This window comes from Bufo gargarizans, chromosome 3, assembly GCF_014858855.1.
Source record: "Bufo gargarizans isolate SCDJY-AF-19 chromosome 3, ASM1485885v1, whole genome shotgun sequence".
In the NCBI taxonomy this organism is placed as follows: Eukaryota; Metazoa; Chordata; class Amphibia; order Anura; family Bufonidae; genus Bufo; species Bufo gargarizans.
In genome coordinates, this window is record NC_058082.1 from 198,570,313 (window position 1) to 198,594,842 (window position 24,530).

General features: G+C 41.6%; 1 protein-coding gene across 2 annotated transcripts in view; it reads right to left on the reverse strand.

Moving 5' to 3' along the window:
- Window positions 1-2,270: 2,270 nt before the first annotated feature.
- Window positions 2,271-24,530, reverse strand: part of PLCXD1 (phosphatidylinositol specific phospholipase C X domain containing 1) — a 48,206-nt gene continuing 25,946 nt past the window's right edge. For both annotated transcript variants that reach the window (XM_044286209.1, XM_044286210.1), the window contains exons 3-7: window positions 20,735-20,871; window positions 11,007-11,132; window positions 9,694-9,849; window positions 7,650-7,830; window positions 2,271-3,163 (exon numbers count right to left, since the gene is read on the reverse strand). In XM_044286209.1, coding sequence (XP_044142144.1) covers window positions 2,904-3,163; window positions 7,650-7,830; window positions 9,694-9,849; window positions 11,007-11,132; window positions 20,735-20,871 — 860 coding nt within the window. In that variant the 3' untranslated portion in view covers window positions 2,271-2,903. The remainder of the gene's footprint in view (window positions 3,164-7,649; window positions 7,831-9,693; window positions 9,850-11,006; window positions 11,133-20,734; window positions 20,872-24,530) is intronic.

Genomic DNA, 24,530 nt, shown 5'->3' on the forward strand with positions numbered 1-24,530 from the left:
CCAAACCAAAGATTATTATGAGCACCTCTTTGAGGAACGCAATTCCGTCCTAAAACAAATAAAACCTTGTTGATGGTTGCTGAGTAACTAGAACAAAATAAAAGCAAACTAAAAAGGGAGTTGGGGGGGACCTGGTGAAGCAATAAGGAAAATCCAGCTCTTCAGCATTTAGGGCGTTGGGATAGTACCTCAGTTTGCTTATTCATCTTGTATCTATTTACCACAAAAGGAGGGAATTGTGAGAGAGGTTTTATTTCTCTATAAATATGTACTGTATTACTCTTTTCTGTCCACAACATGGCAGCTAACCAGATGTGCGAGGGGGAGTTAGGTTGCCTTTTTCAAATGTGCCAATGAAACTCAGGGATAAAGTTGGCACACTACACCCATTTAGGCAAAGAGCCAATATCCTTTCTTTAAGGCGCACCCTTTTTGTCTACCTCACATCTCCTATATAAGTGTATGTTACTTGAATAAATGATGGCATATTTTCCATGACACCAGCCAGTATTGGTCTCATTGAGAAAGCTGTATAAGCGCATATTTACAATCCTAATTGATTTGGCACCACACAAAGAAGAAGAGAATTGCATGAATTGCGATAACACTAGCACTCAGGTGGAATTTCAAGCTAGCATACTGCTATCCCCCGCTACCTTTAATACAAAGAGTCAAAAGAAGATCTGAGAGGACAGGGTAAAGGTCATTCTAGTAGCTCCAGACTGACCGGGAAAATCATGGTACCCACTCCTGAAAAAAAAAAAATTACCAAGAAAACCCCTGGACTTTGAATGGGAGACCGGACCTTGTGTTAGAAGGTCTTGGGACCATGGTAAAGGTGACAAGTCTGTGTCTGTCAGCATGGATCCTGAAAGGCTGATTCTTACATCTGAGGGCCCTTCAGATTCTGTAGTCAGCATTATGTTAGCCAGTATGGAAAAAAAAAAAAAAAGGCACTTGTAAAATCTACCATAAGATATGGAAAAAGATATATGCTTTGGTGTCTGGAAAATTCTGCAGTTAAAATGGGGGATAGCCTTTCAGTTGTAGAGTTCTTACAGGATTTAGGAAGGGGTTAAAACCTAGCACCCTCAGAGTGCAGATATCTGCTCTGAGCACTTTTTTGGATGTAAAGCTGGCTGTTAACCCATGGATAGTTAGGTTCATGAAGGGTACTGACAGACTAAGACTGATAGTTGCACCTTGGGACCTAAACCTAGCCCTTTCAGGTTTTACTATTACCCAATTTAAACCTCTGGAGGAAGTAAACATTAAGTGCTCGACCGTCAAGAGTGTTCCTTGTCCCCCATCACGTCAGCTCGCAGGGTTAAAGGGCTTCTGTCACCCCCCCCCCCCCCCAAAAGTCATTTTTCATTTTTGGGCCAGTTAAAATCTTTATAGTGTGTTTATTCAATATATAGTGCTCTTTAAAAACCGCACTTTTATAATGTGTTATTTACCTCGCTACCAGCAAGTAGGGCGGTTACTTGCTGGTAGCCACCGCATCCTCCTTTAAAAAAAAAAAAAAAAAACGCCTCCTCCTCCTGTTGATTGACAGGGCCAGCGAGCACTCTCCTCCTCCGGCTGGCCCTGTCTGCGTTCCAAATCTCGCGCCTGCACCGTACTGGTCTTCAGTTGGCGCAGGCGCACTGAGAGGAGGATGCTCCCTCGGCCACTCCTTCCTCAGTGCACCTGGTGTAAATGTGCCGTCATCGGCGCAGGCGCATTGAGGAAGAAGCGCCGAGTGAGCGTCCTCCTCTCAGTACGCCTGCGCCGACAGGGCTAGCCGGAATAGGAGAGCGCTCGCTGGCCCTGTCAATCAGCAGGAGGAGGGGGCTTTTTGTTTTTGAAAGGAGGATGCGGCGGCTACCAGCAAGTAACCACCCTACTTGCTGGTAGCGAGGTAATTAACATATGAAAAAGTGCATTTTTTAAAGAAACTAAGCCACAGAAAAAGGTAAGAGCACTATATATTGAATAATCGCACTATAAGGCATTTAATTAGCCCAAAAATGACTTTTTGGGGGTGACAGAAGCCCTTTAATGAAATACAAGCTCTCTCGGTCAGGGAGCCATTCCTAACCATCAGAGATGATAGAATTATTTTGAGGACTCTTTTCTTCCTAAGGTAGTGTCAGATTTCCACAGAATGGAGGAGGGTGTTCTTCCCTCATTCTGCAAAAATCCTAGATCTGAAGCAGAAAAAGCTTTTCACAGTTTAGATGTCAAGAGATGCATACTCCAATATTTATCAGTTACTGAAGACTGGAGAAAATACAATAGTTTTTTTATTCAGTTCTTGGGAAATAGGAGGTCTTGCTTCTAGAGCAACTATAGCACGTTGGCTATTTGTTAAGCCTACAATGTAATGGGGAAGGAACCACCTTCTAACCTGAAGGCTCATTCTACTAGGGCAGTATCAACATCCTGCTTCTTTGGATCAAATATGTAAGGCAGCAACATGGTCCAACCCTCATACTTTTGTTAAACACTATAGCATAGACATTGATACAAAAAGGGACCTTAAATATGGAAGAAAAATTCTTCAGGCAGTTGTCACACCCTAAATTAATAATCAGTTATTCATATGAATTCTAAATATGTGTAATCTAAGCACTGGTTATTCCAAGTCTAAAGCTATAAAGTATGGAAGTTTTGTGGTATGACTGTTGTAATACAGGCCTGTCAAGTCCAGAAGACACTGAGGATTGCATGGAGGAGGTAGTTTATGCAGGCTTTTGTGCTTTTTTTTCTGTAAACATCTGTGTTATTTTAGCACATTGGCATGTTGTTATACCAGTGGTATTGCTATTTATACACAGGGCACCTGAAAACCCACAATGGTATTTCAAGTCATTTTAGTAGAGCAAAGTAATACATTTGAAGTCCTATAGCTCTATGATCTATCTTTTCAAAAGCGCATGAGTTCTGTCCAACAACTTCATATTGAGCTTAATCACAGCAGAAACAAAGTCCTCAGAGCCAATAAGATCTTCTGCAATAATGTTGGTGGCATCTCTTCTCACTCCTGGATGCTGCTTTTCTACCCACTTATGCAAAAATGGAAGTTTAGGTAAAGTCATTTTTTTCAAAGAACCAAATGGGTGTTTTAAGATGTAACTCGAATTCTCAGTTAAATTGAGACCAGCCACAAAAAAACCATCTGTAAAAAGAAAAATACAATTAGAATAAAACATTTAAAAAAACTGTTAAAAATATATAACAGAACTCTTTAGAGGGGTTTTCCGAGATTTTAATACTGATGAGCTATCTTCTGAATAGGTCACCATTATCTGATCAGGGGGGGTCCAACACCAAGGACCTGCACTGATCAGCCGTTTGAGAAGGCACTGGCGCTCGCAGTAGTACCATGGGCTTTTCTCAGCTTTTCCTAGGCCAGTGATGACACCTTAATTGGTCCATTGGCTGAGCGCTCGACCAAGCACAGCTGCTATACAAAGTACAGTGTTGTGCCTGGTGAGCACGGACAAGCCCGTGGTGCTCACAGAATCGCCAGTGCCTTCTCAAAAAGCTGATCAGTGGTGGTCTCGGGGGTCAGACCACCACCAATATCCGCAGGATAGGTTAAGTCATCAGTATTAGGCCTCATGCACACTAACGTATTTTCTTTGCGAGTCAGGTTTTATTCATTTTTTTGCGGACCATATGCATAACCATTCATTTTAATGGAAAATAGAAACAAAAACTAAGATTCCAGTCTGTCATCATGATTTACCGCAGCGATTCCCAAGAGTGAAGTAGGCACAATTCACAGTTCAGTCAATGCGTTATATCGGACCGCGCGTTCCTTATCCAATCAGAAGAAAACCTCTTCAAGCTCAAACTCATCCAATTTCAGATATATAGGCAAAACATCAGGTCCCACTACTACTATTTTCCTCCAGATGTTCCTGTGGGATATCAGAAAATACGCTGATAGTGAAGCACTGTATTCCACTACTAATACCACTCATCTGGTTGTATTCGCAAGAGTAATTAGTTATACAGGCGCATCACACAAAATTTAATAAAGCAGTGCTTTAAAAACCAGTATAAAATTGGGTTTATTATACTCAAACATAAAACGGTAACAGGCAATGTAATAAAACAAACCAACGATCCTGTCTGACCCGGGTTTCTCTCCAAGCTTCATTAGGGGCATGGTTCCACACTTTTTCCCACAAGTCTCTAAATACCCTCATACCCCTCCCCCATTGCCTACAACTACCTTTAATTTAAAATATTATAAAATTCCAATAACCAGCAAAGTGTCATCCCTCATCCACAGATTAAATACATAGCCTTGCCAATTTTATCACTATTTCTTGTTATAGTACATTCCCTTATCTCTTTTACTTCACTCACGAACCCTTCATTCATAAATCTCCTTCAATTCCTCCTCCAGCCTGTAGCAGCTCATGTGATACACACCTACCTTCCCAGATTGGTCAGCGGCGACACACCCCTGTCCTCATACAGATCACCACTGTTCCACCAGGCACGGCTTCAAGTCCAATTCCACATTAAGTCCGTGTGGTTGGATTGTATCAAGCTCATATATCCACTTAACCTCCCGCTGATCTATCTTTTTAACTGTATCTCCTCCCCACCAGTCCTCTCACTAGCTCTACTCCGGCAAAAATATGTCCTCTGGGATCCTTCTGGTGGACCTTCTTAAAATGCGAAAACTGAAAGAGCACATAAATAATATCAGGAAGGGTCTGGAGACCCATGGAGTCTCCATGCATTTTAAGAAGGTCCACCACCAGAAGGATCCCAGAGGACTTATTTTTGAGCTGCTACGGGCTGGAGGAGGAATTGAAGGAGATTTATGAATGAAGGATTTATGAGTGAAGTAAAAAAAAAAAATAGATAAGGGAAGGATCGTTAGATTGTTTTATTACATTGCCCGTTACCGTGAGTATAATAAACCCAATTTTATACTGGTTTTTAAAGCGGTGCTTCATTATTGGAGAGGTTTAAATATTTTATACAGCGTTGTTGAAGAGATGAAAAAGAAAGCGAAGCCTCTGATTTTGTGTGATGCACCTGCATAACTAAATATGCTTGTGAGTACAACCAGATGAGTGGTATTAGTAGTGGAATACAGTGCTTCACTATCAGCGTGTTTTCTGATATCCCACAGGAACATCTAGAGGAAAATAGTAGTAGTGGGACCTGATGTGTTGACTATATATCTGAAATTGGAGGAGTTGAGCTTGAAGAGTTTTCTTCTGATTGGATAGGGAACGTGCGGTCCGATATAACACATTCATTTCAATGGGTCCGCAAAAAAAAAAAAAAAAAAAAAAAAAAAAGAAGTTACTCCGGGTCCATATTTCTGTTCTGCAAAAAAATAGAACATGTCCTATTATTGTCCGCACTACAGACAAGGATAGTACTGTTCTATTAGGGGCCAACTGTTCTGAAAAATACAGAATGCACATGGACGTCATCCGTATTTTTTGCAGACCGCAAAATACATAAGGGTGTGTGCATGAAACCCTATTTACTTAGGAGTTCTGAATCTCATGGGTTGCTACCAAGTCATGTTATAGAACTTATCTTTCCAATTGTTGCTATGTCAGTACATTTAACACTAAAAATAAATAAAGCAACTTTGCAAATAATCTCAATTAAAGGGATTGGTCATTTACAAAAATATGTAAAAGGCACAACAATCTGCTACATTGCTTCCCTTAGCCAGATATCCCCCACCCCCTCTTGGTGCCCATGGGTCTGATATAAACATGCTGCAGCATCCATACCTTTCTCAAAGATGGTAGCTGAAAGAGTTTGGGGCAGTGACAGATGTGCTGCATCTGTGCTGAACCTTTTCAGCAGCTGCCATCTTGGGAATGCTGGACACCACTGCATCTGTACTTTGGTACCCATGGGCACAAGGGGTAAGCCCAAAAGCAATGTAGTGGATTCTTAGGTTTTCACACAATGGTGTATGGCATGTGTGAAAGCTATGTAGAAAGTGGACAACCCCTTTAACGATCTATTGTTTTATGTTGGCATCCCCTTCTACCTAATATATGTATTTTTATTAATTTTATTTTTTTAGTAGGAAGTAGGAGACAAATGGAAGTATGACTGCAGAATCAGACTACACCATTTTTATAGTCTGTCACAGACTACTTGAAGACATAAACCTATATATGAGCTTCAGGCCAAACCTATATATGAGCTTGCATACAAGCAAATTTGTTTTGCGGTCTGCAAATCGCAGATCCACAAAATATGGATGTAGTCAGTGTGCCATCCCCTTTTTTTTTGCAGACCCATTGACCTTAATGGGTCTGTGGTCTGCATTTTGTGGAACGGATATACGGATGTGGAAAGCACACCAATAATCCGTTTGCTTTCCACATCCATATGTCTGTTCCACAAAAAAAAAAATTAGAACATGACCTACATTTGCCTGCAGAATGTGGACTAGGGACCCATTGAAGTCAATGGATCTGCAAAAACATGCAGATGCAACATGGACTGTATGCATATTTTGTGGATCGCAAAATACGTATGGTCATGTGCATGAGGTCTTGAAGGGGTATTCCTGTAGGGACAAGTTATCCCTATCCACAGGATAGGGGAAAACTATTAGACCGGCGGGGGTCCTAGTGCTAGCACTCCCTCTGATCACGAGAACAGGGGCCCTGTACACCCAGCAGTCCCCTTGCTGCTCCCCTAAAATGACCAGAGTGGTCGGTTGCACATGTGTGTGACTGCTCCATTCATTTCTATGGGAATTACAGAGATAGAGCGCTGTACTTGGCTCTCTTAGGAACTCCCATAGAAATTAAAGGAGCGGCTGTGCACATGTGCGTCCATCGACTACGGTCTTTTAGGGAATTAGCAAGGGGCCTTCAGGGGGTACAGACCCCCCACTGATCTGATAGTCATCTCCTACCTGTGGATAGGGGATAACTTATACCTACCAAAATTCCCCTTTAAAGTGTACCTAAACCATCACTAACACTTCCTTAAAACCGATTAAATTATTTATTTATATTTTTACTTTTGCCAGCGAACTATGGACCTGAAGTGCAGATGCCTATTGCATTTTGCAATCCATACACCCATAGAGTATTAAGCAATGTGCTATGTGAGCTCCTGCCCTGCACTCGCTCTGCTCTGTTAATAGCCTGTGGTATGCAGGCTATTAGTGTGAGTGCAGGGCAGGAGCTTGCATAGCACATTGCTCCCTCTGCTTGTGCCCACTTTACTAAAGCCTGACATAGCCCTTTTAGGCCAGGCTTTAGCAAAACAGCGCTGGTACAGGCAGGAGCAGCGATGCTCTGGTCTGTACAGTTCAGTGCAGCCCCAGGGGAATCCATACACCAGTGTGTACGGATTGTAAAGTGCGAAGGTGCCCAATTATAAATAAGTACTATACAAATATCTTTTATTAAACTTACAATAGGTTCTAAGTGTAGGTACACTTTAAATAATTAAATACAAACACCAAGAGGAGAATAATAAAAAAAAAAATAAAATCATGAAGGTAGGTAAACCTTCTACGTAATAAAGTTGAGATAAAAAGCCTACAAATAAAAATTGCTTATCTATGCATATAAAAAAAAAAAATGTCAGCAACACAGTATAAAAAAAATTTGTAAAACCACCTCAAAATGTTTTGATACCTGGACGTCCAATCTGTTTTTTCATCTCCAAGAAGTGGATCAAGAAGCTTGTTTTGGTGGTGTTTGCCCACCAGTATGGAATAGATGGCCAAAGATATTCAAAAAGCAACGCCAAAGGGTTGTCATAGCACACAATAAGTTGATAGTTTTGCTTCCACAAGTTCCTCAATGTTGGTTGCTCCTGAAAATAGAAAGCATATTCATAAAAATGGTCCGTTACAGATGATTAGACATGTAAGATTCATCATGGAGCTTACTGTCACATGAAACTGATCCACATACAATTTTTATAATAAAATTATAGCAGCCCCAAAAGCATTAACACAATGTGGAAAGTGCATATATAGAAACGGAGCACCATTTCATTCTGGTCGTCGTCTTTTGTCTCATTGCCAGTCCCATCAGACTTGATGGAAAGAAAAGCTCTACACACAGGAATATTTTCTCCTTCAAAAGGGGGCACAACGGGGGTCTTATTACTGTGGGGGTGCACAAAGAGGCCATTGTCACTGTGTGGGGCACTCAGAGAACCATCATTATATAATGGGGTCTAAAAGGGTAATATTTTGGTGTGGGATACTCAGGAGCAATGATACTGAGTGGGGCCTAAAAAGGGCACTATAGCTGTTTGGGGGACGGTTTACAATAACTATGGGAGCATTATTACATATATGAAAGGCGAGTTTGATAGGAAAAGGGTTAGTCATGGTGATCTGGGCCGCATGGTGAGGAAAAGGTAATACAGCTACATTTACAGACGTAAACTACGAGTTACTAGATTGAACTATAAGGTCTACAGACTATATAACAGGTTGAACATTTAGTTACACTACTGTTACACGTTATGTAGGAAAAAAGAGCAGACAGCGTGGTATCCATGAGGTTTTGATAATCACCAACATCTGCCCATTTAACAGCTGTGTGAAAGGAGCCTTAGTCCTTATTCACACTTATTTTAAAATCAGTATTGTAACAAAACCAGAACTAGATCCTAAACATGGGAAAAATATAATAGAAAAACTGCATTTCTCATTTGTGCATCCACTATTCAGCTTAGCTTAAAAACATGCAAAATACTAATACACTGAAGTGTGAACAAGGCCGGTCATTAAAAAAAAAAAAAAAAAAAAAAAAAAAAAAATTTAATTTAACTTGCATCCTAATTTCCAAGCATAAAGGCTATGTACACCTTCAGTGGCAATTTATTTTTATTTTTTTATTGCATGTTACCAAATTTTTGGCAAAAAATCAATTTTCAATTGGCTTTTTATTAAATATATTGAGCTGTTCTGTCACAAAGGCTTAACGGTTTGCCAGTCATCTAATAAATCTTATCTCTAAACTACTAAGTGGTCATAAACCCTTTAAGCTTATTTATCATTAAGATAAGAACTGAGCTATAATGAGTGTTTATAAGGTCAGAAATCAGAGATAAGGAGTCCATCTGCTCCTGGTCTGACGGAAACGACAGAAAATCCAAAGGGTGCGAATAGAGCATGACAGCTCTGTACACAAAAAAGGATGCCATACTTTTAATAAAGACCAATTTAAAAAATGAGTACATTGCAATTAGGGATGAGCGAATCGATTTCAGATGAAACATCCGAAGTCGATTCGCATAAAACTTGGTTTTAATACTGTACTGAGTGAGCGCTCCGTACAGTATTAAAATGTATTGGATCAGATGAGCCGAAGTTATTACTTCGCAAAATCTGAGACTTTGCATAATAACTTAATACATTGATTTCTACAGTAAAAAAACATTTCCTGAACTCTGGTTCAGTTCCAAAATAACTTTGGCTCATCGGAGCTAATGCTTTCCAATATACTGTACAGAGCACTCGCTCCGTACAGTATTAAACAAAGTTTTATGCAAATAGACTTTGGATGTTTTATCCGAAGTCGATTCGTAAATCCCTAATTGCAATAATAAATAAAATTACACAAAAGGTGTACATGGCCTTTAATGCATTTTATCCTATAGGTTTTTGCAGTAAAGCCCTAACAGAACACAAAAGTATAAAATAACTTCAGAGGCGCATACATGCTTGGGGCATAATTTGGCTCCAAATATCCTGTGTATACAGTTAATTAAAGAAATGTGATGCTCCGTGAGCATGGACTGTAGATTATCACACCCTACGATGAGGATCTCTTGAGGATTCTGCTTTAACCAGTCAGCAATCTCATGTAGCGTTTCCTAGAAAAGATAAATGAAAATAAAGTAGTAAGATTGCTTAATTATAATATTAAAGTGAAAAATACATTGAGCTGCAGCCCTAAAAAGGGAGCCATGGCCCATTCAAAACAGCAGATTATTAGGGTGCCTGGGGTTGGACGCCCACCCATCCAACACCGATTACCTATTCTGATCATAGGCCATTGATATTATGAAGCTGGAGTACACCTATAAAGGAAACCGGTCACCATGAAAATGCAAGGTAATCTGCAGGCAGCATGTTATAGAGCAGGAGGAGCAGACCTGATATGCAGTCTCATGGGAAAAGATCCAGTTTAACTTGTATTTCATTCATTTCGATTCCTTCTCATTCTGGGCTTTGATGTAAAGGAGGAGGTCCTATCAGTGATTCACCTCTAAAACAGTGTCAGTGTACACAGTCTCAGAGGGAAGGCTGTCAATCACTGATAGGACCGCCTCCTTCACTTCAAAGCCCAGACTGAGCAGGAATTTATATGTATAAAATAAACCTTTTACCGAATCTTTTCCTATAAAACTATACATTAATCTGCTCAGCTCCTCCTGCTCTATAACATGCTGCCTGCAACTCAGATACCATGTTCAATGTGATGGGTTCCCTTTAAGTTGTGAAGTTTCACACATTAACTTAAATGGCATCTTAAAAGGAAATTTTCAGATTTTGCTAGTTACCGGTAGTTTAGATACACAAAAAAATTGATATATCTGTTTCTCTTACATACTGTACTGTAAAGGTGGATTTAGACGGGGCAATAATCAGGCAGATTATCGGGAAGGAACGTTCCTGTGAACACTTGTTCCCAACGATCTGCTTGTGTAAAGGTGCAGCTGATCACCCGAAGAAACAAGCGAAACTGCAGTCTAAACGGCGATCTGCTGCCCAGAGACCGTGCAGCTGTATGAGGACAAGCATTAGCAGTATGGAGGTGATCTGTGAATGCAGCGCTTCATCTCCACTTAACGAGCAGCTGACGCTCCTTTCTGACGATTGGCTGCTCCTCAGCCTGTCTAAATCCACCTTAAGTCACTACTAAAATGAACTGCCTTGTGGTCCTGAAAGTGGACTACAATGTGCCATGAAGGTGGAAAGACATAACCATATATGTGAACAACCATTAGCGACCACAGTTTTGTCTTACCGCTACAGTCTGGGATGTATAAAGACCATGTACAAAGTAGAGGCTTGAGGAAACATCAGGTCTCTGAGCTATTCGTAGATCCAGGTATCTGATTCCAGCGTCCAGCTGCTCAGTAACGCTCAAGGTCTATCAAGCACAAGGAATTTCATGTAAAGATATTTCATTAAGGTAACATGGTAACATAGTACATAAGGCCGAAAAAAGACATTTGTCCATCCAGTTCGGCCTGTCATCCTGCAAGTTGATCCAGAAGAAGGCAAAAAAAAAAACTGAGGTAGAAGCCAATTTTCCAGTTTAGGGGAATAAAAAAATTCCTTCCCGACTCCAATCAGGCAATCAGAATAACTAACTCCCTGGATCAACGATCTCTCTCTAGTAGCTATATCCTGTAATATTATTACACTCCAGAAATACATCCAGGCCCCTCTTGAATTCCTTTATTATACTCACCATCACCACCTCCTCAGGCAGAGAGTTCCATAGTCTCACTGCTCTTACCGTAAAGAATCCTCTTCTATGTTTGTGTACAAACCTTCTTGCCTCCAGACGCAGAGGATGTCCCCTCGTCACAGTCCTGGGGATAAATAGATGATGGGAGAGATCTCTGTACTGACCCCTGATATATTTATACATAGTAATTAGATCTCCTCTCGTCTTTTTTCTAAAGTGAATAACCCTAATTTTGATAATCTTTCAGGGTACTGTAGTTGCTCCATTCCAGTTATTGCTTTAGTTGCCCTCCTCTGGACCCTCTCCAGCTCGGCTATGTCTGCCTTGTTCACTGGAGCCCAGAACTGTACACAGTACTCCATGTGTGGTCTGACTAATGATTTGTAAAGTGGTAGGACTATGTTCTCATCACGGGCATCTATGCCCCTTTTGATGCAACCCATTATCTTATTGGCCTTGGCAGCAGCTGCCTGACACTGGTTTTTGCAGCTTAGTTTGCTGTTTATTAAAATTCCTAGATCCTTTTCCATGTCAGTGTTACCGAGTGTTTTACCATTTAGTATGTACAGGTGACTTGCATTATTCCTTCCCATGTGCATAACTTTACATTTGTCAGTGTTAAACCTCATCTGCCACTTATCTGCCCAAGCCTCCAATCTATCCAGATCCCTCTGTAGCAGTATATTGTCCTCTTCAGTGTTAATTACTTTACACAGTTTAGTGTCATCTGCGAAAATTGATACTTTACTATGCAAGCCTTCTACAAAATCATTAATAAATATATTGAAGAGAATAGGGCCCAATACTGACCCCTGAGGTACTCCACTAGTGACAGTGACCCAATGCGAGTGTGTACCGTTAATAACCACCCCCTGTTTTCTATCATTGAGCCAGTTACTTATCCACACAGACGTTTTCTCCCAGTCCGAGCATTCTCATTTTATATACTAACCTTTTATGTGGTACAGTGTCAAATGCTTTGGAGAAGTCCAGATACACTACATCCATTGATTCGCCGATGTCAAGTCTAGAACTTACCTCATAGAAACTGATTAAATTAGTCTGACATGACCGATCCCTCACGAAGCCATGCTGATATGGCGTTATTTGCTTATTTCCGTTGAGATGCTCTAACATAGCATCCCTCAGAAAACCTTCAAACAGTTTACCCACAACAGATGTTAAACTTACCGGCCTATAGTTTCCAGGCTCTGTTTTTGGACCCTTTTTGAATATTGACACCACATTTGCCATGCGCCAATCCTGTGGGACATTCCCTGTCAGTATAGAATCTGCAAATATCAGAAATAAGGGTCTGGCTATGACATTACTTAATTCCCTTAGGATACGGGGGTGTATGCCATCCGGTCCTGGCGATTTGTCTATTTTAATATTTTTAAGTCGCTGTTGTACTTCTTCCTGGGTCAGACAGGACACTTTTAATGGGGAATTTATTTCAACATTCAGCATTTCATCTGACAGTTTATTTTCCTCAGTGAATACATTGGAGAGAGAAAAAAAAAAAAAATTTAACAGCTTTGCTTTCTCCTCATCACTCTCTGCGACTCCCCCCTCATTACTCTTTAACGAGCCAACACCTTCAGATTTATACTTTTTAACATTTATATAATTGAAGAACATTTTAGGGTTAGTTTTACTCTCTTTGGCAATTAATTTCTCGGTCTCTAGTTTGGCCGCTTTTATTTGTTTTTTACATGTTCTATTTTTTTTCCTTAGTTTTTCCGTGCTACCCTCCTGTTTTAGTGTTTTATATGCTTTCTTTTTGTCATTTATTGCTTTCTTTACAGTTCTGTTTATCCACATTGGTTTCTTTTTGTTCCTTAACCTTTTATTCCCATATGGTGTGTACTGTCACAATGAGATTTTAGGATGCTTTTAAAGATATCCCATTTTGTGGCTGTATTTTTATTTAGGACTTTATCCCATTTAGTTAGGCCTATGGCCTCTCTTAGTTGGCTAAATTTAGCTTTTTTGAAGTTTGGTATTTTTGTTCCTCCCTGTAGAAACTCTTTTGAATGATAATTGGAAGGTTATTACTTTATGGTCACTATTTCCCAGGTGTCCCCCAACCTGCACGTCTTTTGTTCTGTCAGGTCTATTGGTTAATACTAAGTCCAGTATGGCCATCCCTCTAGTCGGGTCCTGAACCATTTGGGAGAGGTAATTGTCTTTGGTTATTGCCAAGAACCTGTTTCCTTTATGAGATATACAAGTTTCAGTTTCCCAGTCTATATTCTGGGTAGTTGAAGTCCCCCATAATAACCACCTCATTATGATTTGCCGCCTTGTCTATCTCATTTAGTAGTAGATTTTCTGTGGACTCTGGTATATTAGGTGGTTTATAGTAAACTCCTATTAGTAATTTATTATTGTTTTTAGCTCCATGTATCTCTACCCACAGTGACTCCACATGTTCATGTCCCTCACTTATATCTTCATGGAGTGTGGGCTTTAGACAGGACTTTACATAAAGGCAGACCCCCTCCCCCTCTCCGGTTTTGACGATCCTTTCTAAACAGACTGTAACCCTGTACATTAACTGCCCAGTCATAGCTATCATCCAGCCATGTCTCAGTTTTTCCCACTATGTCATAGTCCTCCTCACACATCACTAATTCCAGTTCACTAGTTTTATTAGTCCGGCTTCTGGCATTAGTATATATACATTTAAGAGGTTTATGTATATTTTTTACCCTACACCTTTCCTTCTGAACTGTTCTAGTCCCTCCTTCCATTCCTCCTCCAGTCCCACTACCTTGCACTACCGCCCCCTCCTATAATGTAACTTCCCTCCCCCCCAGTACCTAGTTTAAACACTCCTCCAACCTTCTAGCCATCTTTCTCCCCAGCACAGCTGCCCCTTCCCCATTGAGTTGCAGCCTGTCCCTACGATAGAGCCTGTAGCTGACAGAAGTTGGCCCAGTTCTCCAGGAACCCAAACCCCTCTTTCCTACACCAGTTCTTGAGCCACTTGTTAATCTCCCTAATCTCCCGCCGCCTTTCTTATGTGGCCCGTGGTACAGGTAGTATTTTGGAAAATACAACCTTTGAGGTCCTTGCCCTAAGCTTTTGACCTAAATCCCTTAAATCATTTTTAAGGACTCTCCACCTACCCCTAACTTTGTCATTGGTTCCGATATGGACCATGACCGCTGGATCTTCTCCAGCCCCTCCCAGTAATAAGTCAACCCGATCCTCGATGTGTCGAACTCTAGCGCCAGGAAGACAGCACACTGTTCGGCGATCACGGTCTTTGTGACAGATTTCCCTATCTGTTCCCCTAATAATTGAGTCTCCCACTACCAGCACCTGTCTGGCCTGCCCTGCTCTCCTGCTTACCGGAGCTGACATTCCCCTGACTGGCAGAGAAAGTGTCCGGCTGCGGCAGTGCCGTCCCTGGACTGACATCCCCCTCATCTGCCAAGCGTGCAAACTTGTTCGGGTGTGTCAGATCAGGGCTAGCCTCCCTGGCACTCTTCCCTCTACCCTGCTTTCTAACTGTTACCCAGCTAGCTACCTCACTTTCCTCAGCCTCCTCTGTGTCGCCCTCCCCCTCATCTACCCCAAAGAGTGCTTGCTCGGTGAGAAGCAAACCCTTTTGCAAATTGTCAATGCCTCTCAGTGTTGCAACTTGCCCATTTAGAGACTCGATTTGCGATTCCAAACTGGTAATTTGCTCACATATTGAACAAAGATATACACCCTGGAATATATACAGTTGCAAGAAAAAGTATGTGAACCCTTTGGAATGATATGGATTTCTGCACAAATTGGTCATAAAATGTGATCAGATCTTCATCTAAGTCACAACAATAGACAATCAGTCTGCTTAAACTAATAACACAAAAAAATTAAACGTTACCATGTTTTTATTGAACACACCATTTAAATAGTCACAGTGCAGGTTGAACCTCCTTTGGCAGCAATAACTTCAAGCAAACGTTGTAGTAGTTGCAGATCATGCACAACGGTCAGGAGTAATTCTTGACCACTCCTCTTTACAGAACTGTTTCACTTCAGCAATATTCTTGGGATGTCTGGTGTGAATCACTTTCTTGAGGTCATGCCACAGCATCTCAATCAGTTTGAGGTCAAGACTCTGACTGGGCCACTCTCGAAGGCATATTTTCTTCTGTTTAAGCCATTCTATTGTTGATTTACTTCTATGCTTTGGGTCGTTGTCCTGCTGCAACACCCATCTTCTGTTATACTTCAGCTGGTGGACAGATGGCCTTAAGTTCTCCTGCAAAATGTCTTGGGAATTCATTTTTCCTTTGATGATAGCAATCGGTCCAGGCCCCGACACAGCAAAGCAGCCCCAAACCATGATGCCCCCATCACCATACTTCACAGTTGTGATGAGGTTTTGATGTTAGTGTACTGTGCCTCTTTCTCCACACATAGTGTTGTGTGTTTCTTCCAAACAACTCAACTTTGGTTTCATCTGCCCACAGCAACATCCAGGTGCTCTTGTGCAAACTGTAAACGTGCAGCAATGTTTTTTTGGACAGCAATGGCTTCCTCTGTGGTATCCTTCCATGAAATCCATTCTTGTTTAGTGTTTCACGTATCATCTCTAGAACAACTGTTAAGAGGAGACTGTGTGAATCAGGCCTTCATGGTAGAATATCTGCTAGGAAACCACTGCTAAGGACAGGCAACAAGCAGAAGAGATTTGTTTGGGCTAAAGAACACAAGGAATGGACATTAGACCAGTGGAAATCTGTGCTTTGGTCTGATGAGTCCAAATTTGAGATCTTTGGTTCCAACCACCATGTCTTTGTGCGACGCAGAAAAGGTGAACGGATGGACTCTACATGCCTAGTTCCCACCGTGAAGCAGGGAGGAGGTGTGATGGTGTGGGAGTGCTTTGCTGGTGACACTGTTGGGGATTTATTCAAAATTGAAGGCATACTGAACCAGCATGGCTACCACAGCATCTTGCAGTGGCATGCTATTCCATCCGGTTTGCGTTTAGTTGGACCATCATTTATTTTTCAACAGGACAATGACCCCAAACACACCTCCAGGCTGTGTAAGGGCTATTTGACCATAAAGGAGAGTGATGGGGTGCTGCGCCAGATGACCTGGCCTCCACAGTCACCGGACCTGAACCCAATCGAGATGGTTTGGGGTGAGCCGGACCGCAGAGTGAAGGCAAAAGGGCCAAAAAGTGCTAAGCATCTCTGGGAACTCCTTCAAGACTGTTGGAAGACCATTTCAGGTGACTACCTCTTGAAGCTCATCAAGAGAATGCCAAGAGTGTGCAAAGCAGTAATCAAAGCAAAAGGTGGCTACTTTGAAGAACCTACAGTATGACATATTTTCAGTTGTTTCACACTTTTTTGTTATGTATATAATTCCACATGTGTTAATTCATAGTTTTGATGCCTTCAGTGTGAATCTACAATTTCCATAGTCATGAAAATAAAGAAAACTCTTTGAATGAGAAGGTGTGTCCAAACTTTTGGTCTGTACTGTATATATTATTATAATATTATATACACACACAATATATAATATAAATGCAGAACCAATTTACATTGGGATCAAACATGCACTTTTTATGCAGTTTTATAAACCAAAGCCATGAGTTGGATTCTATAGGAAAGACCAGTATAAAGGAAGGAACTACTATTCCATCTGTTAGAGCCACTGCTTGCTTTCTGAGTCGAGTCATAAACCCTGTCCTACAAATATATAGTATAACTAAAATTGGACATAATGGTACATCATACTGCAACGGCCATGATCGTAGATATTTCCAATTTTGTAAAGTTTAGATGGAGACCATGGCAGCTCCCTTTGTCAGTTCATCAGCTGATGGGTTACCTAAGAGAGGACGCCAGGTCTGGAGACAGGCAATAATACTAAAAGGCTATGGAGATATATACCTGGGGTCCTCTCTTAGGTAACCCATCAGCTAATGAACTGACAAAGGGAGCTGCCATGGTCTCCATCTAAACTTAGTTTATACCGTCCTCGCCACTTTTCAGAAACAAGGCATCGTAAGGGTGGGATGGGGCAGTGGCCGGCAGCTGCGACAAGTCTGGAAAAAACCTTTAAAGTGAACCTGTCAGGTTAAACATTGTGTCCGAGCTGCTGACAGCATGTTCTAGAGCAGGAGTAGCTGAGAAAATCGATATATAATGCTTAATAGGGAAAAGATTCAGTAAAAAACTTTATTCATTTCGATCCTGATCATTCTGGGCTATGGCGTGAAGGAGGAGGTCCCATCAGTGATTATACAGAGGCAGCTGTCAATCGCTGATGGGACCGGCTCCTGGACTTCAAAGCCCAGAATGAACAGGAATTTAAATGAATTACATACACATATACTAAATCTTCTCCCATAAATCTATATACAGTGAGGAACAGAAGTATTTGAACACCCTGCAATTTTGCAAGTTCTCCCACTTAGAAATCATAGAGGGGTCTGAAATTCACATTGTAGGTGCATTCCCACTCAGACAGAATAAAAAAGAAAAAAACAGGAAATCACATTGTATGATTTTTTTAAAATTTGTCTTGCACTGCTGAACATAAGTATTTTAACACCTGAGAAAAAAAATCTGTGATAATATTTGGTACAGAAGCCTTGGTTTGCAATTATAGGTCAAACATTACCTGTAATTCTTGACCAGGTTTGCACACACTGCAACAGGGATTTTGGCCCACTCCTCCACACAGATCTCCTCTAGATCGGTTAGGTTTCGGGGCTGTCGCTGAGCAACACAGGTTTCAGCTCCCTCCAAAGATGTTCTATTGGATTTAGGTCTGGAGACTGGCTAGGCCACTCCAGAACCTTGATATGCCTCTTGCGGAGCCACTCCTTGGTTATCCTAGCTGTGTGCTTCGGGTTGTCATGTTGGATGACCCAGCCACGACCCATCTTCAATGCTCTGACTGCGGGAAGGAGGTTGTTGCTCAAAATCTCACAATAAATGGCCCCATTCATCCTCTCCTTAATACAGTGCAGTCGTCCTGTCCTTTTCGCAGAAAAGCACCCCAAAGCATGATGTTACCACCCCCATGCTTCACAGTAGCGATAGTGTTCTTCGGATGCAACTCATCCTTTTTCCTCCAAACACGACGAGTGAAGTTTAGACCAAAAAGTTCTACTTTGACTTTGGTCTCATCTGACCACATGACTTTCTCCCATGCCACCTCTGGATCATCCAGATGGTCATTGGCAAACTTCAGACAGGCCTGGACATGTGATGCCTTGAGCAGGGGACCCTTCCGTGCAATGCATGATTTGAAACCATGACGGCGGTGTAGTGTTCTACCGACAGTGACCTTTGAAACTGTGGTCCCAGCCATCTTCATGTCATTGACCAGCTCCTCTCTTTAGTTCTGGGTTGATTCCTTACCTTTCTTATAATCAGTGATACCCCACAAGGTGAGATCTTGCATGGAGGCCCAGTCAGAGGGAGACTGACATTCGTCTTTAGCCTCTTCCATTTTCCAACAATTGCTCTAACAGTTAATCTATTTTCACCAAGCTGCTTGAAAATTGCCCCGTAGCCCTTTCCAGCCTTGTGGAGGTCCCCAATTTTGTCTCTGGTGTCTTGACAGCTCTTTGGTCTTGCCCATGGTAGTCGTTGGCGTCTGACTTACTGTAGGGTGGACAGGTGTCTTTAAAGAGCTCAGACAGGTGCTACGAAGTTAGATTAATGAGTGGAGTAGAGGTGGACTTTTAAAGGCACAGTAACAGGTCTTTGAGAGCCAGAATTCTTGCCGTTTCTCAAGTGTTCAAATACTTATGTTCAGCAGTGCAAGACAAAAAATAAATAAAAATAAATAGAATATATCATATAAATGCGATTTCCTGAATTTTTATTTATTTTTTATTCTGTCTCCGAATGGGAATGCACCTCAGACCCCTCCATTATTTCTAAGTAGGAGAACTTACAAAATCGCAGGGTGTTCAAATACTTCTGTTCCTCACTATAGGTTATGCTGCTTAGCTTCTCCTGCTCTATAATATGGTGTCTGTAGATTATTTAGCATATTCATGGTGACAGTATAAATAACCTTGGTAAATGATATGCTACAAAGTTGTGACTATACAGTCATGGCCATAAGTTTAGAGAATTACATACATATTGGAAATTGGAAAAGTTGCTGCTTAAGTTTTTATAATAGCAATTTGCATATACTCCAGAATGTTAGGAAGAGTGATCAGATTAATTGCATAGTCCTTCTTTGCCATGAAAATTAACTTAATCCCAAAAAAACCTTTCTACTACATTCCATTGCTGTCATTAAAGGACCTGCTGAGATAATTTCAGTAACCGTCTTGTTAACTCAGGTGAGAATGTTGACGAGCACAAGGTTGGAGATCATTATGTCAGGCTGATTGGGTTAAAATGGCAGACTTGACGTGTTAAAAGGAGGGTGATGCTTGAAATCATTGTTCTTCCATTGTTAACCATGGTGACCTGCGAAGAAACGCGTGCAGCCATCATTGCGTTGCATAAAAATGGCTTCACAGGCAAGGATATTGTGGCTACTAAGATTGCACTTCAATTAACAATTTATAGAATTATCAAGAACTTCAAGGAAAGAGGCCATGAATAAAGAATGGTACCAAAACACTCTCCAACCCGCCAAACAGTTTGGTGAAAAACAATGCATTTTCCAGCACGATGGAGCACCGTGCCATAAGGCAAAAGTGATAACCAAGTGGCTCGGGGACCAAAACGTTGACATTTTGGGTCCATTGCCTGGAAACTCCCCAGATCTTAATCCCATTGAGAACTTGTGGTCAATCCTCAAGAGGCGGGTGGACAAACAAAAACCCACTAATTCTGACAAACTCCAAGAAGTGATTATGAAAGAATGGGTTGCTATCAGTCAGGAATTGGCCCAGAAGTTGATTGAGAGCATGCCCAGTCGAATTGCAGAGGTCCTGAAAAAGAAGGGCCAACACTGCAAATACTGACTCTTTGCATAAATGTAATTTAATTGTTGAAAAGCCTTTGAAAATGTATGAAGTGCGTGTAATTATATTTCACTACATCACAGAAACAACTGAAACAAAGATCTAAAAGAAGAAGTTTAGCAGCAAACTTTGTGAAAACTAATATTTGTGTCATTCTCAAAACTTTTGGCCACGACGGTACATACACACACATACAGTTGTAATCACGAAGTGCAAAAAAACAACATAAAACACACATCTGCTGTCAGAGTATAAAGTAAAGAAGTTCACAGTTTACAACTAGAAAATGAGGATGTAAGACAATAAATACCTGTGTTATACTCCATTTTAAAATAATAGGGCGTGTGATAGAAGGAAAAAGTTGATCCAAAAAGAGCAGCAGCTTAGGAGAACTAGGGTCAACTGGTGAAAGTTTGTCTAAGCAATAAGTCATGGTGTCATGACTCCCTGCGGAGAAAAATAAAATAAAGATCATGAATTATAAAAATGTTGGAATATAAAAAAAAAAAAAAATTATATACATCTATCCATCTATCTATCTATCTATATATAGATATACACACACACACACACACACACATCCATTTTAATTTCTATTCCCATCTCAAAAAAGGATGGTATGTCACTTTGATACCCGACCACAGGGACCTCTACCCATTGTGACCATAAAGGGGACCTGTTTCTGGTGTAATGCAGTTGTTTCAGATTTTTTTCAAGCATAGCCACTCTTGGTCACCCAACTGTGCAGGGAACTGCAACACAACCCCTTAGCCATTCACATGAATGAGGGTGCACTGCAGTGTACTGCACAGATGGCTGCTGCATGGGGACACAGCGCTACACCAGCACTGCTTCCTCTTCATTCTCAGCATTGGTAGATCATTTTGCAATGTTTACTCAAATCACAGCCAATTTCAAAACCAAGCCCTCACTCCCCCCCCCCCCCTCCCCCCAATCATGAAATAAAAGGGACAGCATTCAGGTTTGAGAAGAGTATTCACTGAGAAAGGGGCACGTCAAGCCCCGAAACACGTTTGGTCCAAGACCCACATTTCACCCATATGAACTCGTGTTGAATACACATTTAAATCACCCCAGGTTGATCTTGAAGAAGACCGGAGTATCCTGTAAGTAACGAGGACCTGGCACGCTGACTAATTAAGATCGCAGCACGAGGATAATACGTATCGTGACTGCAGACCGAATTCAGCGTGGAAGCAGGCAACCAAAGGCTCGGAGGACACCGGCTCTTCAGTGTTAGGGAGCGGTGCCCAGAGCTATACAGACCGGTGGCAGAAACAACCTGGGAGCAAACTTTCATCAAACACAGTGAACCGGAACTTCAGCTCCCAAACAACATTCCAACGGCTCCTATCATATCAAAGTTATAATTGTGATCCAACAGGTTTGAGCCGCAGAATGATTATTACTATATTGTTGCACTGATGTCTATTTATCCATTATTTTAGGCATTTTAATTCTTAACCTTCAATATATCAATTTTGAGGTCGTCCCATTACTATATGTACTAGATGTATGCGCTTAATTTTGGGGATATTTTTTATTTGTACATGTGTATAAATTATATGGTTATTCTTATGTCAATAAATCTATCTATATTTCCTCAAATCGCATGGTTCTACCTACAGAGAGAGTGCCCAGTAAATATATAAAAAAAAAATAAAAAAAATAATATATTATATTATATATATATATATATATATATATATATATATATATATATATACACACACATATATACACACATACACATACATAAATATATATATACACACATACACACACAGTCAGACGGTGTGAATAGGGTGCAACTCCTCAGGGAAGGCAGGCTTCTCCTCCACTGTAAATACGTCCAAAGAACGAGGCAGCACTACAAATTCTCGCGAGGGGGTGATGACCTAAAACGTACGGTCCTGCCCTTTGAGGATGCAGCCCAATTAAAAGATCCCATGGACAGAAAGGCAGAGAGCTTACTCAAAAAAACCTGGGAAGCCACTGCAGCCCTAATAAAACCTGGGGTAGCTGCGACCTGTGTAGCCCGCACCTTAGCCGTATGGTTAGAACAGTTGGAGCTACACCTAATTAACAAGACCCCTAGGGAGAAAATCCTAGATAGTCTCCCCTTACTCAGGAAGGCCACAAATTTCCTAGCGGATGCTTCCGCTGAGTCGGTCAGACTGTCTGCTCGCACTGCAGTGCTCCCTAATACCATCAGGAGAGTCCTGTGGTTAAAAGCTTGGTCGGGAGATATGGCTTCTAAAAATAAGCTGATATCTTTACCATTCCATGGACAATATGTGTTTGGCCCCGATTTGGACAAAGTTTTAGAGCAGGCTACTGACCGTAAAAGAGGCTTCCCCGAAGATAAATCTGGAAATGGAAGAGAGTTTTTTTCGCAAGCAGCAGCAGGATTCCAGACCTGACCGTGGAAGGTTGGGGGGACGGAATTATACCAGGGGGAAACTAAGGAAAAAGCTCTTTAATCCCAACAAGTGTGGTCCCTCCGCCTCCTCTTCCAAACAATGACGCCATCCGAGTCGGGGGAAGGCTCAGTTCCTTTTTACGTTTCTGGGAACAGACCATTACAGACCCGTATATTATCAGCATCATAAAAAAATAAAAAAAATACAAATAAAATATGGATTCTTTAGAGTTGGATTCCATTCCCCCGCAAAAGTTTGTAATAACCCAACTCCAGGAATCTCTAAGGTCCTCCCTGTCTGAGAGTACTCCTGTCCCTAGGGGCAATATAAGACGTCCCCAGGGAGCAATGGTCACTACTCACCTCTATTCAGAAACCAAACAGGAGATTTCGAACCATTATAAACCTAAAACCACTCAAACACAAATTCAAAATGGAAACTGTCAAGACGGCAGTAAAACTTATCAAGAAGGGGGGCTCAGATGATTACAATAGATCTCAAGGATGCTTATTTCCACATTCCAATCCCCTCTCCAGAAGGTACCTGAGGTTTGCAGTGAAGCTGAAGGGAAAGATCCGCCACTATCAGTTCACCTGTCTACCTTTCGGAATTGCCTCAGCTCCTCGTATCTGCACCAAGGTTATGGCAGAAGCCATGGCCTCTCTAAACCGCAGGTGGATTTTAGTGGTCCCTTATCTCGACGACTTGCTGGTAGTGGCAGAAATGTCAGATCTCCTCCTCAAACATTTACAGGTGGTCCTCTCTCACCTTCAGAACCTGGGATGGATCATCAACAGGGAAAAGTCCAATCTGACTCCAAGTTCTTGGGCATTTTACTGGATTCGACACTCCAGAGATATTTTCTTCCTCCAACAAAGATCTAGGATCTAAAACTAAAGAATCCAACAATGCCTAAAGATGCGTTCTTGTTCTATCCGGCAGGCCATGAGGATTCTAGGTCTTCTATCCTCCTGTATCCCAGCCGTTGCCTGGGCCACTTTCACATGAGGCCTCTGCAGAGCCTTGTCATCAAAAGGTGGAAAAGATCCCAGTTGACCCTAGAAGAGAGGATGCCGGTAACCAGAGACATGAAGGCCTCCTCATTATAGTGGCTCTTAGACAGGAACCCGAAGACGTGGGTTCCCTGGAGCCAAGAAAAGGTACCATCACTAACGAGGGATGCCAGTTCCTGGGGTTGGGGTGCGCTTGCTGCCACTTGTTCCTTTCAGGGTGCTTGGTCCAAAACTCAGAAGAGAATGTCATCCAACTACAGGAAGCTCTATGCCATATGGGAAGGCCTCAAAGCAATCCAGATTCAGGCCAGAAACTGTAATGTTCTAATACATTAAGACAACTCCACAGCGGTAGCGTTCATACACATCAAGGAGGGACGAGGCACGGTCATCTTCAGAACCTCGCAAGACAGATATTCCTCTGGGTAGAAAGGAATGTGAAATCATTAGGGGCGGTACATCTGAAAGGCTCACTCAATACTCAAGCAGATTTCCTAAGCCAGCAGAGGCTGGATCCAGGCGAATGGTCTCTGTCACAACCAGCCTTCCAGAAAATACTGAATCAGTGGGGCATTCCATCTCTAGACCTATTTGCTTCAAAAAGAAATCAAAGTACATTACTTCTCTCTCAACCCGAGGTATCCGTGTG